General features: G+C 33.5%; 8 protein-coding genes across 8 annotated transcripts; 5 read left to right on the top strand and 3 right to left on the bottom strand.

Moving 5' to 3' along the window:
* Positions 1–718: 718 nt before the first annotated feature.
* Positions 719–4749, top strand: NAEGRDRAFT_54460 (uncharacterized protein; the record flags this gene model as incomplete). The annotated part of the gene is made up of 2 exons (XM_002668994.1): positions 719–2675; positions 3212–4749. 2 exons carry the CDS (start codon positions 719–721, stop codon positions 4747–4749), a joined length of 3495 nt encoding a protein of 1164 aa, XP_002669040.1.
* Positions 4750–4765: 16 nt separating this feature from the next.
* Positions 4766–6378, bottom strand: NAEGRDRAFT_60027 (uncharacterized protein). Its single transcript, XM_002668971.1, has 2 exons — positions 5404–6378; positions 4766–5335 (listed from the first exon to the last, which is right to left on the bottom strand). Exons 1-2 carry the CDS (start codon positions 6164–6166, stop codon positions 4779–4781), a joined length of 1320 nt encoding a protein of 439 aa, XP_002669017.1. The 5' UTR covers positions 6167–6378; the 3' UTR covers positions 4766–4778.
* A 94-nt stretch (positions 6379–6472) lies between these two features.
* On the top strand, positions 6473–7003 carry NAEGRDRAFT_76013 (uncharacterized protein; the record flags this gene model as incomplete). Its single annotated transcript, XM_002668993.1, has 1 exon — positions 6473–7003. One exon carries the CDS (start codon positions 6473–6475, stop codon positions 7001–7003), a length of 531 nt encoding a protein of 176 aa, XP_002669039.1.
* A 152-nt stretch (positions 7004–7155) lies between these two features.
* On the top strand, positions 7156–8856 carry NAEGRDRAFT_76012 (uncharacterized protein; the record flags this gene model as incomplete). The annotated part of the gene is made up of 1 exon (XM_002668992.1): positions 7156–8856. The coding sequence occupies one exon, from the start codon at positions 7156–7158 to the stop codon at positions 8854–8856; it is 1701 nt and encodes a 566-aa protein (XP_002669038.1).
* A 748-nt stretch (positions 8857–9604) lies between these two features.
* NAEGRDRAFT_82253 (uncharacterized protein) lies at positions 9605–11388 on the top strand. Its single transcript, XM_002668991.1, has 3 exons — positions 9605–10109; positions 10161–10224; positions 10277–11388. The coding sequence occupies exons 1-3, from the start codon at positions 9648–9650 to the stop codon at positions 11365–11367; spliced, it is 1617 nt and encodes a 538-aa protein (XP_002669037.1). The 5' UTR covers positions 9605–9647; the 3' UTR covers positions 11368–11388.
* A 27-nt stretch (positions 11389–11415) lies between these two features.
* Positions 11416–11976, bottom strand: NAEGRDRAFT_76010 (uncharacterized protein; the record flags this gene model as incomplete). The annotated part of the gene is made up of 1 exon (XM_002668970.1): positions 11416–11976. One exon carries the CDS (start codon positions 11974–11976, stop codon positions 11416–11418), a length of 561 nt encoding a protein of 186 aa, XP_002669016.1.
* Positions 11977–12472: 496 nt separating this feature from the next.
* On the bottom strand, positions 12473–12965 carry NAEGRDRAFT_76009 (uncharacterized protein; the record flags this gene model as incomplete). Its single annotated transcript, XM_002668969.1, has 2 exons — positions 12473–12831; positions 12890–12965. The coding sequence occupies 2 exons, from the start codon at positions 12963–12965 to the stop codon at positions 12473–12475; spliced, it is 435 nt and encodes a 144-aa protein (XP_002669015.1).
* A 481-nt stretch (positions 12966–13446) lies between these two features.
* NAEGRDRAFT_60025 (uncharacterized protein) lies at positions 13447–18317 on the top strand (the record flags this gene model as incomplete). Its single annotated transcript, XM_002668990.1, has 2 exons — positions 13447–14649; positions 16683–18317. 2 exons carry the CDS (start codon positions 13447–13449, stop codon positions 18315–18317), a joined length of 2838 nt encoding a protein of 945 aa, XP_002669036.1.
* Between the last annotated feature and the right edge of the window lie 2316 nt (positions 18318–20633).

Raw genomic sequence — 20633 nt, 5'->3', positions numbered from 1 at the left:
AAACTACCCACATTTGCACATAAACTCCGTTTGGGATCAACTTTTTCCCTCCAAAATTTTAAACTGTAAATTTCTAAATCTTTAAAAAAAACTCCACAAGCCTGTATATTAATAACATGCTTCATACTATTTGCCGAGAAGTGTTGCAGATTCCGTTTAATCGGACTGGAAGATATTCAATTAGTAGGAAATAAATAATTTGGACATGTCTTGACAATTTTATACCGAAAATCAAAACCTTTGGCAACACCTTACACGAATGGACAAGCCAAACACGAAAAGGTCGAACAATGAAATTATTGAATCGGATTGTACCTTCATCATGAAGGAAGGAGCAATACCAACTCAGATGTTGCCTCCTCTGAAGATGATTCTGATGAGGAGGAATCTAACCACAATATCTTCATCTCGGATTCTTGATAACTGAATTGAAGAAAAAAAGTATTTCACTCCCACGTTCCTCTACTATTCTTCAGTTATTGTTCAAAGTGATTAGTAGACATAGAATCGATCGATTTTGATCAAAACAAAACCATTGCCAATTTTATTACTCGTTTACTCTCTTGTCACCTAACACTTTCCTAATTGCCTGCCGTAAAAAAACGACTCTTTTTCTAACCTGACACTTTCCACAACAATAGAACTCACATCCTAACAAATAACAACAATTTATTTACTCTTCGTCGTCATCCTATTTCATCATCATCATCAACAATTAATGTCTGGAAAATTTTCCGAATCAATTACTGGAGTGACACAACAACAACAACATTCTAACTCATCAACAAGGAGCAGTCCACATATGAAGGAACAAGATATGTTCAATAGATGGTTTCGTCTAACCTCGGGTAATCAACAAGAAATTGAAAAAGATTTAAAACGATTGAGCTCGAGAGCATATTTTGATAAATCTGCCACAAATCAACCTGTAATACCCGATATTCCAAGAAATATGGAATTATCAGAATACATTGGAACTTTGCTCATGGTAGACGATTCTGATGCAGATACTCTTTCATTGTTGAAAAGAAGAGGGACTGAAGACCGTATTCACGAGTTGGTTCTTAGTCATAGAAGAGAGTTTCTCAAATACAAAAATGTAGAAGAAACAATCATATCGGAAATAGTGGAATATTTTGGACTCACACTAGACGAAGAGGATGAAGTATTTCTCGACAAGTCATTCTTCTCATCCAAAAAGAGATCCTTCTCCCTCTCCAACAACAAGACTAACTCTATTGATATTTGTGCAATTAAGGACTTTACATCAGATTCTCGAGGAGCAAGTTTACTTCATCGTGCTTGCCAATTTAACAAATTCAAACTGGTTTTCTTCCTGCTGAAATATGGAGGTCAAAATGCCTTCTACGTATTGGATTCAAACATGTCAAATCCTCTACATTATGCCTGTAGTTCTGGATCTATTCAATCGATAACTGTATACCTAGGAACCTACTCAAAGTATGGTAAGCAATTGGATATTTCTTCAATGAGGGACAATTTTGGAAATACACCAATTCATGTTGCCATTCAAAACTCTCACTTTGAAATTTGCCAATATCTAATCGACCATCAACCTCAATTAATTAACTTGAAAAAGACTGGCTCTTCACATTCATTGCTGCATCAAGTTGCAGAAAACTTTGATTTGAAAGGGCTCAAATTTTTATTGGAAACTAATGCCAATCGATCACCTTCCTTACACTCTCAAGATCAATTCAAATGTACACCATTCTTGCACGCTATCAAGTGCTATTCTAAGGACAGCTTGGAGGGAGATGTGGCTCGTGTCACCAAGCTTAGTATTGACTTGTCGAACAATGAGGATGATTCAAACTTTGAATCGTTGGGAAATGAAAGAAAGTGGAAGAAACTTAGAGTCCTCTCCTACCTCTTGAAATATGAACAAATGGCTCTGGAGAAACAAAGCGTATCCAAATTATCATCATCTAGGGGATTACTTAGCTCCAAGGGAAATAGATCATCTTTAGCTAGCCAAGTTGATTCTCAAAAACGAAATTGTCTTCATTTGTCTTGTCTCAATGGAGGAGATCACTGTGTAGATTTTATTCGAGTACTCTTTTTAACTATATCCGCCTCTGAGCTATGTCAATTACTGGAAGCCAAAGACTATGAGGAGAATACTCCTCTCCATCTTGCCTGTCATTATGGAAATATTGAGGTTGCAAAGACTCTAATGCATGGATTCCAAATATTGAATGAACATAATATTGTTCCCAGCTCATTTTCTGCTCTGCAACAATCAGAAAATTCACCAACTCCATCTACAACAAATAGTGGAATACCCTCCACTATTGACTATTCAAAAGTCTTCTTTTCTCTTAGAAACAAGAAGGGAGAAACACCACTTCATGCAGCAGTTTCTGCACTTGGGGATTTGAACAGAAAACGGAATAGTATCATGGTGAATGGAGCTCTTCTTTCAGAACCAACCTCTCCAACATCACCAACAAACTCTATTCCTGCCTCCTCTGGAAAGAGAAAGAAGAGTTTTGTTGAAATTCAACTCAAGGAAAAGAAGATGAATATCATTTCTATCATTAATTATCTTTGGGGAGATTCAAGAGTGGACATTAATGCAAAGAATAATAATGGAGAATCAGTTTATGAACAATTGAGAGATCGAACAGATTACTTTGAAAAGACACTCAGAGGTACTTGCTCTCCATCGAGTAGAAATCCATCACCAAATACTACCACCATTATGCCTTCTACTCCCACATCTCCTAATAGTAATATGCCCTCCAATTCTTCCACTTATAGAACTACCTCTGCTCCAATCTTGATTGCCAGCTCGCCCAACTCTAAACACTCCAAAAACTCATATAGTAGATCATTCCATGATAGAACTCTAAACTCCTCTCGCCATCATATTGGTGCTTCCTTTTCAAATATTCAATACTAAACAAAACTCAACTTTGAAAAAGGTCATTATTTTCACTTAAATATTTGCACTATAACGATGAAAGATCACCAAAATATAATACTCCGAGTGACAATTTTTTTATCATTGATTATAAGCATTACAAAAAATCAAAACAATAACACACAGGAACATGCCAAGAACATTATTAGAAAGTGTAAAAATAACTCATTGACCTGTATAAAAGATTCACAAATTTTGCTTTAAAATTCACAACATACAAAAAAATGTCATTATTGATTGCTGACTGCATCAGTCATGTTTTAGAGTTTTGTCCATTAGCTGAACTTACATCAGTGGTTTTGGTAAACAAAACTTGGCATGCTGGATTGACATCAAGTGTTTGGCTTACACAATGCAAAACACATCTAGGAAAGGAAATGACAAACGTCAAGTTACAAAGCAAATGTGTGAAATTATATAGAAAATTATTTGGTGATGATCATCCAGTTATCGAAAATTTATTGCTTTCCCGTGATGATAAAGAACCTGGTGCACACAAAGTGTCAAATGTCAAGAAAGTTGACTATCATAAATCATTGAAAGGATATGTGATTGGCAAGTTGAGAAGAAGAGAAGGAGATGAATTGAAGAAATTGATTCGTTTACCTCTTCAACTAGTCTTTGGCGAAGGAGATGGAAGAAAAATTGATAGAAAAGTTGCATTCGAAAGAAAGTGGAAGAAAGTAAACGAATTCCTAAAAGATGAGTTGAAAAAGAAACACATTAGCTATTCAATCAGTGAAATGTTCATGAAAAGGGTGAAACGTGATTTGAATCTTGTTTTTAAGAAAGATCAAAAAGCAAGTTTCGAATTGGGAAGACGAATTTCACAAGAAATAGCCAGTGGTCAATATTTGCAAAGATTTGGAGTTATGAAATTTTATGAATTGTTTCTCCAATATTTGGACAGCTCATTAGTCTTATCCGATCAAGTCCAATTGGTGAGAGAAAAAGTTGAGCTATCATTTACTGAAATTGAAATTTCCTCATTCGAAACTTTCAAGGTTCTATTGGATTTTGCAGCCAAATATTGTCCTAAACAAGAGAAATTCATTAGAAATCATATAGAGAAGGACACAACTAAGGATTCCTCTTTGAAATCATTCCTCTTTGAGAAACCACAAAGATTAATAGGACATTACTTACTTGAAAAAAGAGGAATGAGACTTTTTGCTCAAATATCAGATGGATTCGAATATTTACTTGAGGAATGCAAGTTTGTAATCCCAAATTTCCTTGTGGATTGCTTGATTTTTAAGAGTGAAAAACTTGCTAATGGAAGGGGATTGGCAATAGTTGATGCCTATTCGAAATGTCACAATATTCCATATTTGAATGTTGATTTTATGGTGCAACTTATTGCACAATTCGGTAAAGTTGTTCCAAAGAAGGAAATATTGAAGAATATTGAAACTCTACTTCCCAAAATTAATGATGATCCAAACCTTCCTTTAATTTTCAGAATTACTGCCTGTAATTTCGATGGATATGTGGGAAGTGACGATTTACTCGCACTTATGAGTCTGTTATGCAAATTTTCTAAAGTGGTATTTAAAGAGGATGTTAAAGCTCCTTATCGTGATCCTCTCATCTTTATAGCATGTCAAATGACTAGTGCTTTTGGTACCTACAGTAATGAAAAAGAATGGGTAGATTTATTATTGGAATTTTTGAATAAGGGATCCAGAAAGAAATTTATGGATTATAAAACGTTGAAAAGTTTTGCCCAAATAGTCGACTCTAAACCATTCCCTAGGAGTGTTAGATATATTCTGGTTGATTACTTGGGTGATTATGAGTAAAATCAATCCACTTAATAAAATTGCTATATTTATTCAACCCACTTGGTAATTACTGGTCTCTTGTTACAGGCCTTGATTCTGCTTCCCAAATCAAAAGTATAATCAGATTCAGTGCCAGCTCCAACTCCACTAATTGCCAAATCACCTCCAACATATTTTGTATCAATATTTTGTGAGAGTTTTGTCAAGAATGGATCTGACAAGAATTGATATTGATTTCTCTGTCTTTGAGTAAGGAATTGTGAAATGACAGCCCAAAGCATCTTGGCCATCCATGGAATGTTCATAACAAAAACAATTTCAGATCTCTCAGGGTAATAAAAGCCCAAAAGGTCAAAAATAAACTTAATCTTCTTGACCAGATCAATAGAAAGAGAGGCATCCTTAATATCTACAACCCATGTAATTTGGAATGGTGCAGATCCCAAAAATTGACTCTTATCTTGACCGAGATAGTTTTGACTCGATCCATCGTAGAGTCTATTCATAATGTATTCGAAACACAAACACAAGTGTCTAAATCTTAACAGAGTTGCTCTATCATCCAATTTTCTACTCAAATCTTCTCTTCCAACAACCATGTAAACTATTTGTTGATGAATTCATTGTTGTTATTCCAATTGAATGTTAATACTGGAAAGAGAAATAACTTACTCATTGGATTTCCCATCTTGTCAAGTCCATAATCAAACAAGGAACCACATTTGGCACTTTCAATAACATCTTCCCATTTTGTCTTCTCTGGTTTATAGATCCATCTCCAAACAATATTATCAACAACAAGTTTGGCAATTCTTTGTGGTGATTGACTGATATTTGGATCCCATCCTCTCATGTAAAAGTAAATTCCAGAATTACTCAAATAAATAGATTTTCTCAACAATAAATATTCCTCTGTTGTTAATTGGAAAATATTTTCCTTGACATTGGCCAAGAAGGCAGAATCTTCATGTTTTCCATCCTTCAAATAAGTGTGAATATTCTTTTGAATGTAATTCTTTGACAAGTCCTCATTTGGTTGATCCCACAATTCCTTTTCAATACTTGCTTCATTAGACTTGTCTTCAAACTCTGTAGCTTTTGGATTTTCAGTATTGTATTGTCTAATTCCTTCCAAAAGTCCAATCTTTTCATCAAACAACAATGATTTGAACTGATTCATCTCTGGTTCAGCACCAAACATTTCCTGATAAGCACTTACTCCATCATTAGGAGCAGCAGTCAATACATAACGAACCAAATCAATAACTATCTGTAAAAAGACCAACTTTTCATTCGTAGTAATTTCCTTCTCCAACAAATTCTTTACATGAGGATTTCTCGGAGTGATTGTATGAAGAATTTCAAGACTAGATGGATAATCAGGATCATCCTGATGTTCAAATTTGAACTTGTAACTTGCATTGTTTTTGGCCATTTTGTTATTGTTTGTTATTGTTATTATTATTAAATATTAATATTAAATTAGAGTTTGATGTTATTGTTATTGTTGTATGATGAAGAAAATAATTATTTATACGCGTGGTGCTAAAATATATGATACAAAAAAATAATGTACAGATCAGATCGGCTTAAGATAGGAAAAAAGCCTTGGATCCAACGGATTTGATGAAGAGTTTGTTGTTTGTTGATTTTTTTTTATGTAATTTTCTTAATCTTCTGTAAAAGGACAATTTAGTGTTGTTATTTTACAAGATTTTAAATATTAAATATAATAAAAAAAATGAATAATTGCCTCATCAGAAGAGTTGCCTTTTCCACAACAAGGAACAGAACTGGACCTTGGGTCGTATTATCCAATAATCATCATCAAAAAGTAAATTGCTTCTACTCTACCTCTTCCGCAGCCAATCATCATACAACAACAATAACATCAAACTCTGAATTATTAGAATGGTACAGAAAATTAGTAAAGAGAGCTTCCTATATTGAGAGTGAAAGTAAACGTAAGCAAGTACTCGCCCAATTAAAATCCGAATTTTCCAAGTCTTCATTGAATGATTGGAGAAGGAAGGCTGAGGAGAGTTTCAAATTTCTCTGTATGATTACTCCAAAAGTACCAATTTCTAAACAACAACAAACAAAGGCTAATGATGGCGTTACACAATTTGTTAAAGTTGATGGAGAATGGCAAGCTATGAAGAGTGTCGACCCGGAAAAGTTACAAAAGAAGGATTCTGCTTATTTGAAGGAAACTTCTCAACCTCCTCCATCAGCTTGTCCACCAGGAGGTTGTGGTAGATGTCAATTTTAATTGTACGTATATTGTTTAATAATAGTATTATAATATTAGGAATAAATTTAAATATTATTTAATCAAAAAAATAGCATAACGTTGTTTTGATGAATCATAACGATTCTTCTTAGAATTAAATAATAATAGTAATAATAGTAATAGAGGAAAATATGAAAAGATTAAATCATCATCAGGAGGAAGTACAACAGGATCCGAAAAGAATCAAGTTTTCATCTTCATCATCAACAAATAGTATTCAAGCTGTTGTGATCACTCTCATCGATTTACATAGCAACCACCTAATCGATGAAAATGATTGGTGTTGTATTAATTATCGTAAATTGACCAGACAAATGGATGGGTTGAGATTGTGGACAGTGAGAAGGAGACAAGTTTGGGATACAATTTCGAATCCAAAGACATTTCATGGAATTCCAATAGAACACTGCAGGGATCCATTTACTCTAGAAAAATCATGGGCCGAAGGTTTGGCTTTCAATTTAGGAACATTGTTTCAAACTGATAATGAGACAGCTTTAGAAATGGTGAAACGTTCTCCAAAATGCTTTTCTGTTCTGAGAAGTAAAGACAAGGACGTTATATTGGAAGCTCTCAATACACCACGAATTGTTAGATATACAGATTTGGATGTTATTCACAGATATTTAAAAAGCATACAAGACAGAGAATATGCAATACAGCTCATTACCAAATACGGTAAAATATTAGATTTTTTAACACACTTTGAGGAAGATGAAGAGATGCAATTGCTTGCTTTTAAACATGGTTGGTATATAACACAGCTTCCTCAAAAGTGGAAAGAACTTATGGAAGATAAATCTAATGTTATGGAAATTCTCCAAACCAATAAGAATATTATCAAACATATACCCAAAGCAATGCTCATGGATAGAGAAATTCTTGATGCAATATTTGATAGTGTTGATTCAATTGATGATATTAACTTGATTCCAAAAGAAATTTTAAATGATAAGGAATTTATTTTCAAACTATTGAAAAAGGGCTATTATTTCCATCTAATAAGGTTTGGTATTTTGAAAAATTTCAGCCACGATTGGGACTTTATGAAGACTGCTACAAGTATTGAACCAAGTATTTTTACAATTTGTCCAATTGATCTTCGTTCGCAAAAGGAGTTTGCCCTATCATGCTTGGATACTGTTAGAGAATCGTTTCGATTTATTCCTGAATTCCTTCAAGATGATAGGGACATTTTATTGCAAGCAGTCAAATCAGATTTAAGTGTATTACCCAGACTTCCTCAAGATATTTTACAAGATAGAGAAAAAATTCTTACCATTATTAGAAGTTGTGAAAATAGATCATATACTACACCTGAATTTGATTATTTCAAGGAAGATGAGGAAATTTGGTATGAACTCTGTGTTAGAGATCATGAGTTAATTCATCAATCCAGGTTTGCATCTGACACTAATTTTTTACTAAGAGTCGCACAAAAAAATCCAAGAATTCCAATATCTATTGATTTTGACAAGTTGCCTGATCTTTCCTATTTTTTTAGAGAGTCTCTTAAAGTCACTAATTCAGCCATATTCTATTATCTAAAATTATATCCAGAGTTTTTCAATTTAGAGGAGGCTAACGAGATTACAGGTTTGTATCTGAGTAAGAGTAGTGATTTTAATGCCCTGTTTGCAAGGGTTTTGCATGATAAGTATAATAATTGTGTGTTACCTCCGCAAGCTCTGAAATTCAAACCAATCACTGAAGAATCATCTACTGACGAATCTGAAGAAGACTATGACTCGCTTGACTCGGATTATGCTGAATCAGAAGATGAGGATGATGAATTAGAAGATGAGGATGGTGAGGATGATGAATATTATTAATATAATTAATTAAAATAATATTTAAAATATTTTACAGAGTTAGTGGACTAAAGGCTACATCACCACACAAGCATTTCTCTTTGTCTTTTTTGAATTCTTCTTAAAATATTGAGACGAATCTTCTATATCTTCTGAAGTCGTAATCATTGAATCCAAAACGACTTGACTTTTCAAGATTTTTGTAATATTTTCTGTTTGTACATCCTGAACTTTCTCAATTTCGTTCTGAAGCTTTTGTATCTTGTCATTGTTTGGATCATTGTAAAATCCATTCAATTCTTTCATTCGTTCTTTAGTCAATTGATTTTTCATCATTTCTGATTCCATTTCGTCTATTAATGACCAACAAACACGTTGTTTCACCTCCGTAGAAGCAAAACAAATGTAGAAATATTTTCCACTAATCTTGATAAATACATTTGCTCTACATTCCGAATTATCATCAAAATTATTTTGAAATTCTAAACCTACTGGTCACTTGTCAAAACACGTTTACTATTTGTTATTTCTAGTTGGGTTACTACATTTTCCAATACAATATTCCTAATCTTTTTAATTTTCGGAAACTCTGCTACCGAGCTGAGTGTGCCAATGTCAACAACAATTTGATATTTTATCATTTTTTTTTGATTGATGGCAGTAATAAAACCCATCAATGCTCAACAAATTATCGAATTATTATTGGTTAGCCTTGGTTCATATATTCAGAAATTCTTCAAGTAAGGATCCACAAATAAGGAAAATTAAAAAACAGCGCTGTAACTCTACGTTTAAAAACTCATCAGAAAAAAATGCAAAGAAACGAAAGAGGAGGAGTTTTCATCCTGTTGGTTACCTTGTTGATCAGTGTTGCCTTGCTTGTTTCCAATGATCAAGTGTTGGCCATGAGAATGAATCATCATCATCACGGAATGAAAATTAATTCTTCATCGGACATGATGATGAGAGGTTTGAAATCAAAGGCTAATATCCAAGTTGGAGCTGCTGCTGGCTTGCCTGGGATGACCATTTCGATTCAACAACGATCATTGAATTATATGGCACAACAATTCATGCCATTGATTCAACAAAAGTTGAGTAGTGGATTCAATATTCCGGATATTCATACTGAAGATCATACTCCAATTGGAAAGGTTGAATTGAGTGCTACGAATATTCAAATTAGTGGAGTTTCATTGGCTACACCTGTTTTGACTATTGGAAATGGTGAATTGTTGGTAAATTTGCCATCGGCTCATGCTGATATGCATTGTGTAGGTTATTTTGTGTGAAATTATCTTTATGAATTTAATTGAATTTGATAGAATTGGAAATATGACAAGAAACATTTTGTTAGTGATCATGGATCTGCAGATGCCCACATTACTAGTATGTATAATTTTTGCTAATGATTTTAAATAATAATTATCTTGAAAAACAGTTGCCATTAGTTTGGGATTACAAATTTCAGTTCTTAGCCCAACCCAATTTGGAGTCACGGTTAATAATGTACAAGCTCATTTCAGTCAATTTGATCTCAAATTACATGGAGGAGCATCATGGCTCTATAACTTTTTCATCAAGAATTTTAAACATCATATTGAGGATAATGTCACTAACATGGTAACATCACAATTGACAAAATCATTGAATGAAGTAATTACCAAGGCACTCTCTACAATTTCTCTAGAATTTGACCTAAAGCATGGTATTGTTTTCGACTCTTCTCTCAGACAAGTCACTTATCAATCTTCCTCTCATTTTTCAATTGGAGTTGCTGGAATGTTCTTCAATAAGGGTGGAAATGTTTATAATGGCCAACCAACAACAATGTTGGAGACCTTGGGAAGTGATAAGATGATTGAAATTTTCATTGATCAATATGTTTTAAATACTGCTGGATTTGCTAGCTCACAAGCTAATATTTTGAACACTGTTGTGACATCTGCCAATATTCCAAAGAATTTTGGATGGTTATTTAACACTAGCAGTTACTCGTCATTGGTTCCAAGTTTATACTCTTTGTGTAACAATTGTGAAATTCAATTGGATATTACTGATGCAACAGCTCCAACTGCTAACATTGATACTCAAATTGGATTGGAACTCGATGCTCAAGCATCTGCTATTTTCCAAATTATCAAACCAGACAAGACCATTGTCAATGCATTTGCTTTAAAGATTGAAATGGCTTTTGATACATTGCCAACTCTCCAAAACAACAACCTTACCTTTGCTTTCACCTATAAGAATGCCTCCATCTCATTACAATACTCCAACATTGGTCAATTCTCTGTTGGATTTTTGTCAGATGCCATCAAAGCTGTCATTGAATTTGGAGTCATTCCAATTGCCAACATGTTTATTGGACAGAAGGGAGTTCCACTTCCAGTCATGAAGGGACTCACTCTCAATAATCCAGCCATGGTCATTGAGGATGGATACATTTGCCTCAGATCCGATTTCACATTCCAACCTTCTCAAAAAACTTCATTGCCATCATCAGTTTTTAAGAATTTTCGTATTTATTAAATTATGTTAAATTTCTCTCGTAAGAATTTAAACTTTCTAATAATGAATTTAGAAAGAGAACATTCCCAAAATTGCTACCAAAAGCATAACCATCATGGAAACACTCAATCCACTAGCAGAACCACACTTGTAAATCTTCTTATCAGTTCCACAAGTATTCATTGTCAAAGAATTGGTAGAACCTTCAGTTTTACAAGCATCATCAGTGTACAAGATAAACTTTTCACATCCAATATATTTACCAGAATTATAAGAAGGTCCAAAAATAACGCTACTCTTGATACAGACATTAGTCTTGTAAACTTCATATCTATTCTTACTGGTGGCAGAGCAAGAGGCATCATCGAATGTGGAAATGTAAATTTCACCACTCTTTGAAACTGGAGTTGGGAAACCAGTTGGACATTCCCATTTAATACTCAAAACATTTTCTTCATTGTTATATGGAGCACATGTTGTGGCATTACAAGTTGTGGTCAAATCACGAGTGGAAACGTAGAAAGCTTCACTTGGACAACCAGTACCTTGGTACATGTATTGAGTACGGAAAGCACAGCTAACTGAGAGGACACAGAGAGCAAGAGAGATGAGGAAGAGAGCAAGTTTCATGTTATTGTTGTTGTTTAGTTTTTTTTGTTCGAAAGTGTTTAGTGTGTAAATTATGCTTGCTGACTTGAACGATTCATGTCCCTTGCCAGTGTGAGGCTTGTTACTCCTCCAGATTAGGCCCGACAGTTTAGTTTTGATTGAATGGTGTCGTTTACAATGTTGAAAGTGCTGCATGACAAGGAGTAACGACATTTGAAGCTCGCTTAATTGACCATTAATAGAAGTGGAGAATGGCGGACCAAAAAATGGATGTTGGCGGTATGTTACTCGAGTAGTAGCCTCATAATGGCGTTGTTTTTGGCGTATGAATGGATTGATAACAATGGTATTCGAAAGGTTTCGTTTTATTGTTTAATTTGTTCTTGTTTCCTTGTGGAATCAACAAGAAAATTATACAACCTGCCAAACTAAACTCAATGGAGGATATTTATTGAGATATTTTGGAAATTAGGATATTTTAACACTACAGAATAGTCGAAATGTAATTCGAAAGATTTTATTGTCTGGTTAAGAAAAACATGGTTAGGAAAGCAATCGATTGAGGCATTTGTAATATTCTCTGCAAAAATCCTTCCTTATTATCATTTCTTGGTTTGAATTTCATGTAGATCAAGACAAGTGACAGTCCTAAATTTAATTTACTCATGACATCTACACTATCAGAGGATGTAGAAAGTAACTTATTTCCGAACAATGTAAATTTATCTAATCCTAATCCATTGCATGTGAAAACAATACCTGAAGCCAATAAGATTGCTGTCACTGCATGCCAAGTGGCATTCAAAACTAGAACCGGAACTGTTTCAACCTTTTTCTCTTTTTCTAATTCATAAAATCTTGCCAAAATTCTTTTTTCTATTACATATTGAATATTAATTAATTTTCTAATGATTAGTGACAGGTATCAACTTACCAGCTAACAAATGCACTCCAACCAACAATGAACTAGTAACACCTGCAGCAAAAACACCTGAATGTTTAATGATCATTTTTTTTATTTTATTATTTGAAAATAGATTTTTCTTGCCTTTTTGAACATTAGCAACATTTCAAAAAGGAAATTGAGCGATTTTGATTGAAGCTCAAACAACCCATCATTAACAAATTGATTTACAATATTAAGATGTTATAAACTCTTCTACAGAGTGATACCAACAGTAAAATTTTATCACTTCCAAATAAGTTCTTTGATTTGAACTTTTCATTGACCGTTCATGAAAAGGGCGCCAAAATTTCATCAGATATTCAAAAACAAAAATCCCAATCAATTGTGCTGAATTGCCGGCACAATTTTGCATAGCAAGAACGCGTGAATCAACAAGAACATCGCACGTGGTGCCGATGAATAAATCATTGGCTCAAGAAAATGCTCAACAACAAGTGAGCGTTCCAAATTAATATAATAATAATGGTATGATGATGAATAGTAGTAATATTCCGAATTATATGAATAATAATAATAATGGAATGATGATGGTGCAGGAGGAAGAACCTTTCAATCCGAATTATGTTCCTCAAGAAGAGCAGATGGTGAATCAAATTGTGCTTGCTAGCCCAGTTCAACAGCAACCATTTGTCTATCAACAACAACAATTAGTGGAGACTCAGGTAATTGGTCAAGGTGCTGTTGGTGCTATTGCAAGTGGTCCAACAATTGGAATGGAATTGCAAGGAGTTTCTTCTCAGTTTGTGTGTAAGAATTTAACACCTGAAATGGTCAATGATGAATTAGTGAAGAATATTTTCTTTGCCACTGGTGGAAATACAATGATTTCAATTGTGAGCTTTATCATTAACAAGCTTATTTTAGTTGGATTTGGAGAAGCAGTAATGGTAAATTATGTAATAAGGAGACAAGTTAAAAATATGAGAATTGGAAATAGAATGTTGAATTACAAATCAAGAGGAAATATGAAATTGGCCATGTACAGTGTGGTCAATTGGATGCTGATCTTGTTTACTTTGGGATTATTTTACATTCTAGGATATAGCCACGAATTCTTTTATGCTCAACTCGATGCCAGAATTTATTGGGGAAAACCAGCAAAGGTTTCTAAAAAGAGGAATCAATATTTGAAAGAAGCTGTTTGTTGGGAACCTATTGGAACTGGAATGGGAGAATTCAAGATTTTCAGTGTTTATTTGGGAGTTGGTCATGAGCTATTGTACATTTTCTTGTACATTTCAAATATCTTCCTTCTTGGTTTGCTTTCTCCAGTCATTTACAGATTCTACTTTTCCAAATATTTTGAAAAAGTTGAACTTGGAAGAGGAAGATTTGCTGTCATTCATCCAAAAATGATTTCCTCAATTAACAAGCATGCAACCAAACGAAGCAAACTTAAAAAACACAAAATTGAACAACCAACTGAAATCTATCCATGTGAATATCCAGTTTTAGGATTTTCTCCACATTCCTCTCATGAAACTTACAAACTCCAATTGAAATTTGTTCCTGACCTTGGTCAATTAGTCAGATTCTTTGTTACTGTTCGTTTATTGACTGTTCTTTCATGTGGTTTATTTGTTAAATGTTGCTTGGAAAGTTATGCAAGGAATTTCATGAACAGAAACGTTACTGTTGATTTGGAGCTTTCTGATATGAGAATGGAAACCGAATCGCCTCAATCCCCAAACACCTTACAAGCGACCTCAACAATTGTCATTTCTCAGGTATAAACTTCAGCATTCCATCACTTTGTAAGGATTGCTCGAAGCGAGATAAACTTCCAATTTCGAATAGATGATACACTTTATTGTAAACCTACAACAAAAAAAAGAAATCATTTTCAGTAACGGTTTTTGGAAAATATTCCCTACCAGAAGTGAGACGAAACATGCTAAATTACTTCTTGATTTGTCAACTCTTACTTTTTTCCGTTCGTACAGAATCTAAACCTTTCGTCTAGTGGTGCGAAAGAAACCACAATCACCACAAAAAAATGTCATCAGATGACCAACTAGTTGTTCCAGTCAATGGTTATGCAAACGTTACACTCGATTATTACCTCCCTGTCTGGTCCTTAGCTCTCTCAATGGCGAATGCAATTTTCTATCTGATTTGTTATTCGATTTATTTGATTGCTTTGGTGGTTTTCCTTAGAAGATTTGCAAAACAAACGAATATTAAACGAAATCATAAGGTTTTGTTCGTGTTTGCAGTCCTGTCAGTGATAATTCAGTCATTGAATTTGATTATTCGAATTGTTTATGATGGAATGCATGTGGAAGCGAGGGAAATTGCTGAGCGAGGTCAATTGGTCCTTTGGGATTATTATGTTGCATTGCAGACTATGGGAGGGTTATCTGCCTTTTTTATGTATATTAACTTTGTTGGATTGTTTCAGATAATGTTTTTCGTTCAGAAAATGTTGTAAGTTTCTAATAGTTTTTAATGTAGAAAAAGTTTACCAAAACTATAGTTGGAATACTGCTGGAATGATGAGAGCCATTTCCAAAGATAACAACAAGAAACTAATCATTACTATCAATGTAATGAATGCAATCTTCACAACTGCTGCAATTTTTGTCATTATTGCAGTGTCAATATTTTTTGGCGCCAAGAAATTTAACATTGTTTCGAGGAATGTTACAACCGGAGTGTTCGTGACTGGATTTTTAATTGTTTTCTTCATGTTGATCTTTTGTACCATTATGGCTATCACCTCTGGAGTGTTGGTCATTCGAACAATTAAGGAAACCACAAGAAAAGTATTGGAATCGAGACAATTGACAGAACGAGACCAAACTAATCTCAATATTAAGGAAAATTCTCAATCAGAAATAAGATCCTCAATGGAATTTAACGTTTTCGAAAAGAGGGTAACCTCCCCTTTCAAAATAACCTTTGGTTTATTACTGGGATTGTGTTGCTGCGTTTTAGTTCAATTAGTTTCCATTGCAGTTGCTTCGACAGCTGCCATTTTGGAGAATTACAAAGTTATTTGGCATTTCTTCAACTGTCTTGGTGTTTTAATATTTGCAGTGTTGGTTCTCTTCCTTTTCTTTCCATTATTCCTTCATAGTGAGAATGCACTCAAAGAAATTGAAAAGAGAAAGAATGGAATGTTGAAACAGGGCGAATCTCAGTTCCTTAAAAAGATTAAATCTGAAATTGTGAATGAGGAAGTCGTGGTAATAGGAAGTTTGGATTCGCCAACTAGTGCAACCCCTTCTTCGTATGATGCAGCAACTCCTGTTGGAATGATTGAATGTGAAAATTAGAATTTCAGCTTTTGTAAACTTTTGGTTGTTAGGATTCTTGAAATGTAATGCTTTGAAAAGGAAACGAAAAGAAGAGCTCAAAAAGAGTTTCGAATAAAGTTCGTTTTTGGCTAACGTCGTTAAAAAATTAACCGCGTTTTCATTGACTTCAAACTTTACAATTTTAATTTACAATTATAACGGACTAATCTACAATACTACAAATCTTTGCATTTTATCTAGATTCATATATACGTAATATACTAATATGAGGTTTAGTTAACTAATCTCTTTGATGGTATTGGAAGTTTGCAATAACCACGCCAATTGACGTCTTTGCCCACTAACCAAACATTGACAAGCCACATCTAAACGACTTCTGACACACGAACTACTTTGATCATTTAAGGAGCCAACAAAAAGCAAACATTCATCAAATAACAATGTATAAAAAAACACTCAACATCCTCACTTCACTTCTTTTCTTTCTTCTTCTCTTCCAGGTTGGTTGGTGGATTGGAACCACTTCGAAAACTGTCAAATATCACTCTCGCAATTATATTTCATTATTTAAGCGTTTAGAATCGAGAAATGTCGAATCTGAAGTGATTCCAAAACTGCCAAGTCGTGGAATTGCTGCAATCTTGCCTCCAAATGAGCTAAACGAGATGGAGGGTGAGTGGCCAAAGCAAATTGGACCAGATTTTGTTCGATCTCAAGCTCTGCCAATAACTAATTCATCATTTCCAAACGAAACTATTGAATCAACCCTGAAACCAGTGATAACTCACATGAAATTCAATCATCCATACGATATCAGTCGGTATAACAAATTAGAAACACTACCAGGTACTGAATGTTCCACAATGTCAGATGCTTCAAGTGCCTGGAATCCAATTGACACTTCGAGAATGCCAAAAAAGTCGATTGAGGATTTGTTGGTCATGTGGCCAAACTTTGTGCCAGCCACAGTGAGAACAGTTCTTACAAGGAATATGATTCTGGATGGTGATAGATCAGCAACCGTTCAGTTATCAGAATCGAATAGAAATGTGATTGAAAATCCTACAGTTAAAGAAACTAATTTCGAATCCTATTTAAATGAACACATTGCCGTGTTTGATCAAATGAATAAGTTTCCCAATATGGATAGAACTCTGGAAGATTGGAAAGTAGAAATGAATAATCTTAACTTTGTCCTAAATTCAGATAAATTTGACGAATCTCAGCAAGAAGATCATTTACCAATTTGGCTCCGTGCTTACAAGAGAACCAGTCCACTAAAAGAAGTTCTTGAAGGAGTTTGTAAAGTTAGAGATATTGAAAAATCAATTCTCATTATCACCATAGATGGTGAAGCATTCCTGTCAGTCCTCTCTGAAATTCTACTTGTGAAATGCGTAAAAATTCGAATCTATTTCCATGCTTTCAAGAATAGTTTACAAAATTTGATGGGACCAAACTTTGACAATGCCTTCACACAAGAAAAGAGTACCAAATTATTGACACATGCCTTATATGGATTATATTTGTGTTTTGTCAAGTACAAGTATCCATATGTCATTACCTTAGAAGATGATATCATTCCATTCTCTGATTTTTACAATTATCATCGATCTCTGTACAAACACACAATTAATGAAGCTTCTCCATACTTTGCCATTTCATCCTATGCTCATGGAATGACTCATAATTGTAGATACACAGCATCTGCTCTGTATAGTGCTGGATTAATTAATAACATACCAAGAGGTTTTAGAGGATTCACTGAACATTGTAAATTGACAGATGTCAATCATTTGGTGATGGAAAATTATTATGCTGTGTGGGGAAGTGGAATGCCTCTGAGAACTTTTAAGAGATTATTCATTACATGGCTCTATTTACCAATTAAATCCAATCACTTTTTGGGATCATTATTGAGGGATTTGAGAAGACATGATGAGAGAATGATTAGTCCATGTTCTAATAGAATTAGTAGAATTGATAATGTTGGAATGAATGGAGAGAGTTGGTATGATCAACAGGAGAACCCTCGATGGTGGGTTGTTGCTGCTGGAATGAGTGAGAAGGCTCAACAGGATGACTATGTAACGAATTGGAAATATAATCAGAGAGAATACTCTGTTCTCCAATAATAGTAAAATTGTTAATTTATGGGAAGTGTTTTATTAGAGTACAAGTTTAAGTTTAATCTGATGATTTAGCAGTAGACTGGGCCAGAGCTAGTTGACTTGTTTAATCTAGTTCCTGCAGCTTTACTAAGAGCATTGTACAATACAGAAAAGATTCTTCTATCGAGCTCAAAATTCATCAAACCTTGAGTTGTGGTATAGTTTACAACATGAGGAGATACTAATTGACGGTGTGACGGTAAATCCCGTCTAACGGGATCCGTCAGATGTAATAAGCTGTCAAACGGGACAGTCAGCAGTAGCAAGAATGGGATTAAGGGAAATACTAATGTATCATTCTATAATAAATCCAAAATGGAAAAATTTAAAATGGAAATAAATTCACAAACACAACACCTCTGTTGTGGAATATTCACTAAAATCAAAGATTTCACTTTTTCTGTCTCAAATTTAAGAATGACATGAAATAGTTTGACTTAGTTGATTAAAACACTGTTGGGAAACTACCCTTCTTTTTATGAGAAGTTTCCTTCTCAAACAATTCAGGTAAATAGTAAACTTTGGAAAGTTCAAATTTTGATTTTTTACTGAAAATGAAAAATATGGATTAATTGATATGAGTGTGATCCCTATAACGTGTATATGTTGAAAAAGTTGGTTATCTTTGAAATTCAATTTGATCTTAATGATTTTTAAGGAAATAAGGTTAATTGTTCGATTTAAGGTGAAAGAAATGAAATAAAAAGAAAAAACAAGAATTTTATTATTTTAATATCATTGTGTAATGTTCACAATGAGTTTGGGTTGGGTTTGGGTTTGGGTTTGGGTATGGCGAAAACCTAATCACATAAAACGAACGGCTAATATTGGCTATCCAGTTCTTATATATGTATTATTAAATACATTAATATATCTATTCTGTAATACACGTGAAAAAACTCCCCGTAGTTATTGAGATAATCAAAAATGGTCAACTCAAAAATTCCTAGTATATCTATTATCTCTGCGACGAGAACGTTCCGGGTTATGATTCACTCAAATATCAATCTATATGAGTTTTGGAATAAATGATAGAAAATACTAATTTTTTTAATTCGCCGTTCCCGAGATAATTGAGTCCTAAAGTGACCCCATGGGTTGAACCTACCTTGGGTCTGACAAAGTTGAAAATTTCAAAGTTGGGCCAGAATGAAACTTTTGATATATTGTAGATATATATATGAATAGACGATATTATGAATTAATCTTGTTGAATCGGTATATTAAATAAACTACAACATGTCTAAAAATTAACTTTTCAACATTTATTGTACTATTATATGAATGTTATTACAATCATCACCAATCTCATATATATGATGTATAATGATGATATCTACCATGTATAAATGTTGGAAGTATAATATATGATATCCTTAGTATACTGTACTCATTCTACCTTAATTGACTAAGATATTGAGCCGTACTATGGAAACACTATACCAATTTATTAAACTTGTTAATAATGTAGTAAATATCAAATATAATGATATATAACTGAAATAACCATTATTGGATCCATATTCAGACTGTAGGAAGTCAACTTGTGTGAAATTGACAATACTGGTAACTGAAGGATGAATATCATACATGACTTAATTCCACTCATTGATACATGTCTAATTATCATGTTTTATGATATGAAATTAAAATAATTGAAATCTATCATATATATAGGGAGATAACCAATTAGGATGAAAGTTGGGGAAATTACGCTCACTTTTTACCAGGTAAACATTTTCAATAGGGACCCATATATTTTATTTGATAATATCGTTTATCTATGCATTTTATCGACATATAATTGGTTTCATGATTTAATATTCTATATTTCCAATTTGGGAAATGTTGCAATGTCTAATCTCAATAGAATTATTGCCATAATACCAATTATTGATTATATGTTATGAAACTGATATTATAGACTCTACTGGATGTGTATATGAATATATAATTGAAATATTTCAATTTTGACATTTCTTAATGACATGGGTAGTTCACTAAGGTAATAACTTTGCCATATAACAACTATCTAAGATGATATTGAAATCATTCCAAAATTGATTCTATGAGAGTATTTGATGATTATAACATGATAATATTGAATTGGTATTGATTCTTACCATTATTGACATGTAAGAACATTTCCTTTGATCCATTGGGTCAGTAGCTTGACAGATATTCCAATTATATAGATATTGGTATTAATCACTCAGAAACGTTATAAATATCATATATAAGAGTAGTGGTATGATATTCTATCTTGTGTACATCTGATAT

The sequence above is a fragment of the Naegleria gruberi genome (assembly GCF_000004985.1).
Source record: "Naegleria gruberi genomic scaffold NAEGRscaffold_89, whole genome shotgun sequence".
Lineage (NCBI taxonomy): Eukaryota > Heterolobosea > Eutetramitea > Acrasida > Naegleriidae > Naegleria > Naegleria gruberi.
This window is presented reverse-complemented; position numbering and strand designations above follow the sequence as displayed.

What these genes read in the sequence shown, in the direction of transcription:
- NAEGRDRAFT_82253 (XM_002668991.1), top strand. Translation starts at nt 9,648, where the DNA reads ATGCAAAGAAACGAAAGAGGAGGAGTTTTCATCCTGTTGGTTACCTTG. An exon ending in CTCATGCTGATATGCATTGT is followed by an intron (nt 10,110 to 10,160) that starts GTAGGTTATTTT and finishes TGAATTTGATAG; the next exon opens with AATTGGAAATATGACAAGAA. An exon ending in TGCAGATGCCCACATTACTA is followed by an intron (nt 10,225 to 10,276) that starts GTATGTATAATT and finishes CTTGAAAAACAG; the next exon opens with TTGCCATTAGTTTGGGATTA.
- NAEGRDRAFT_60027 (XM_002668971.1), bottom strand. Translation starts at nt 6,166, where the DNA reads ATGGCCAAAAACAATGCAAGTTACAAGTTCAAATTTGAACATCAGGAT. An exon ending in CAAGATGGGAAATCCAATGA is followed by an intron (nt 5,336 to 5,403) that starts GTAAGTTATTTC and finishes ATCAACAAATAG; the next exon opens with TTTACATGGTTGTTGGAAGA.